The following is a 2,624-nucleotide window of genomic DNA, read 5'->3' on the forward strand; positions in this document are numbered from 1 at the left end:
CAACATATGTGGTTGGGTTACCGTTGGCATCAGTGGTGGTAACAGTGGTGGTTGCACTATCAGAGCCGTATGATGTCAGGTATGTATCTGGAGTGTAAGCAATTACCGTTTGAGTTCCGTCAATAGTCGTAAGCACAGTAGTGGAGTACGAACCAGTCCAGCCGTCAGTCACTGATGGGGTTGGGGTTGGTGCGACAACATATGTGGTTGGGTTACCGTTGGCATCAGTGGTGGTAACAGTGGTGGTTGCACTATCAGAGCCGTATGATGTCAGGTATGTATCTGGAGTGTAAGCAATCACCGTTTGAGTTCCGTCAATAGTGGTAACCACAGTAGTACTGTATGATCCAGTCCAGCCGTCAGTGACACTTGGAGTTGGAGTAGGTGCGACAACATATGTGGTTGGGTTACCGTTGGCATCAGTGGTGGTAACAGTGGTGGTTGCACTATCAGAGCCGTATGATGTCAGGTATGTATCTGGAGTGTAAGCAATTACCGTTTGAGTTCCGTCAATAGTGGTAACTACAGTAGTACTGTATGATCCAGTCCAGCCGTCAGTGACACTTGGAGTTGGAGTAGGTGCGACAACATATGTGGTTGGATTACCATTAGCATCAGTAGTGGTTACAATTGTCGTAATTGAGTCGCTTCCGTATGAAGTAGAATAACTTTCAGCCGATGATCCAGATGCTGAAGCTGATGCTGAGCTTGATTCAGATGCTGATCCAGATGCCGAAGCTGATGATTCAGAAGCAGATGTCTCAGATGCTGAAGCTGATGATTCAGAAGCAGATCCAGATGGTGAGCTTGATTCAGAAGCAGATGATCCAGATGGTGAAGCTGATGATTCAGAAGCAGATCCAGATGCTGAAGCTGATGATTCAGAAGCAGATGATCCAGATGCTGAAGCAGATGATTCAGAAGCAGATGATCCAGATGCTGAAGCAGATGATTCAGATGCTGATGATCCAGATGCTGAGCTTGATTCTGATGCCGAAGCTGATGGTTCAGATGCTGAGCTTGATTCTGATGCCGAAGCTGATGATTCAGATGCTGATCCAGATGCCGAAGCTGATGATTCAGAAGCTGAAGCTGATGCTGAGCTTGATTCAGATGCTGATCCAGATGCCGAAGCTGATGATTCAGATGCTGAGCCAGATGCTGAAGCTGATGATTCAGAAGCAGATCCAGATGCCGAAGCTGATGATTCAGAAGCAGATGATCCAGATGCCGAAGCTGATGATTCAGATGCTGATCCAGATGCCGAAGCTGATGATTCAGAAGCAGATGATCCAGATGCTGAAGCTGATGATTCAGATGCTGATCCAGATGCCGAAGCTGATGATTCAGAAGCAGATGATCCAGATGCTGAAGCTGATGATTCAGATGCTGATCCAGATGCTGAGCTTGATTCTGATGCTGAAGCTGATGCTGAGCTTGATTCTGATGCTGAGCCAGATGCTGAGCTTGATTCAGATGCTGAAGCTGATGATTCAGAAGCAGATCCAGATGCTGAAGCTGATGATTCAGAAGCAGATCCAGATGCCGAAGCTGATGATTCAGATGCTGATCCAGATGCCGAAGCTGATGATTCAGAAGCAGATGATCCAGATGCTGAAGCTGATGATTCAGATGCCGATCCAGATGCTGAGCTTGATTCAGATGCTGAAGCTGATGATTCAGATGCTGATGATCCAGATGCTGAGCTTGATTCAGATGCTGAAGATGATGATTCAGAAGCAGATCCTGATGATGCCGAAGCTGATGATCCAGATGCTGAAGCTGATGATTCAGAAGCTGAAGCTGATGCTGAGCTTGATTCAGATGCTGAGCCAGATGCTGAGCTTGATTCAGATGCTGAAGCTGATGATTCAGAAGCAGATCCAGATGCTGAAGCTGATGATTCAGAAGCTGAAGCTGATGCTGAGCTTGATTCAGATGCTGATCCAGATGCTGAGCTTGATTCAGATGCTGAAGATGATGATTCAGAAGCAGATCCTGATGATGCCGAAGCTGATGATTCAGAAGCAGATGATCCAGATGCCGAAGCTGATGATTCAGAAGCTGAGCTTGATTCAGAAGTAGAGCTTTCTTCTGGGACTTCAACAACAACAGTCAATGTACCATCCAGACCTGTCACAGTTGTTGTTGTACTAGAACCAGTCCATGTTGAAGTGGTTGTTACTGTACTATAGGGAACTTCAACAATAACAGTTACAGTACCATCGTCACCAGTAGCAATAACTAAGTCTGATGTAGCAGAAACAGGTCCAGTTGTTGTTGTTGATTCCAATGTTGCCGTTGAATAAGGAACCGCGACGTAAGTTTGTGCGAGCCACCCAAATATATCAAGCAAGAAACTGTACACTGTAGTAGTAGTTACCGTAACGTCAGTTGTTAATGTTTGTAGAACACCTCCAATAATAGGAACCAAAGCAAAAGCGGTAACAGTTCCTGAGGGACCAGTAGAATAAACTGTTTGGGAAGGCCCAATAAGACCGTAGTAAATAGAAATAATACGAGTAGAATAAGGAACCCCAGCAATAACTGTGATAATACCAGTATTACCTGTAGTTGTAGTGGTCACTCTTGAGCTAAGAGGACCTGTTGTTGTGGTTGTAACA

The 2,624-nt window shown here is 45.5% G+C and overlaps 1 protein-coding gene across 1 annotated transcript; it reads left to right on the forward strand.

Annotated features, from left to right (window-relative positions):
* Positions 1 to 675: 675 nt before the first annotated feature.
* On the forward strand, positions 676 to 2,195 carry KQ657_004224 (uncharacterized protein; the record flags this gene model as incomplete). The annotated part of the gene is made up of 1 exon (XM_043194903.1): positions 676 to 2,195. A coding segment is annotated over one exon (1,520 nt), but the record flags the coding sequence as incomplete, so codon positions are not given.
* Between the last annotated feature and the right edge of the window lie 429 nt (positions 2,196 to 2,624).

Source organism: Scheffersomyces spartinae (genome assembly GCF_019049425.1).
Source record: "Scheffersomyces spartinae strain ARV_011 chromosome Unknown scaffold_50, whole genome shotgun sequence".
NCBI lineage: Eukaryota > Fungi > Ascomycota > Pichiomycetes > Serinales > Debaryomycetaceae > Lizanozyma > Lizanozyma spartinae.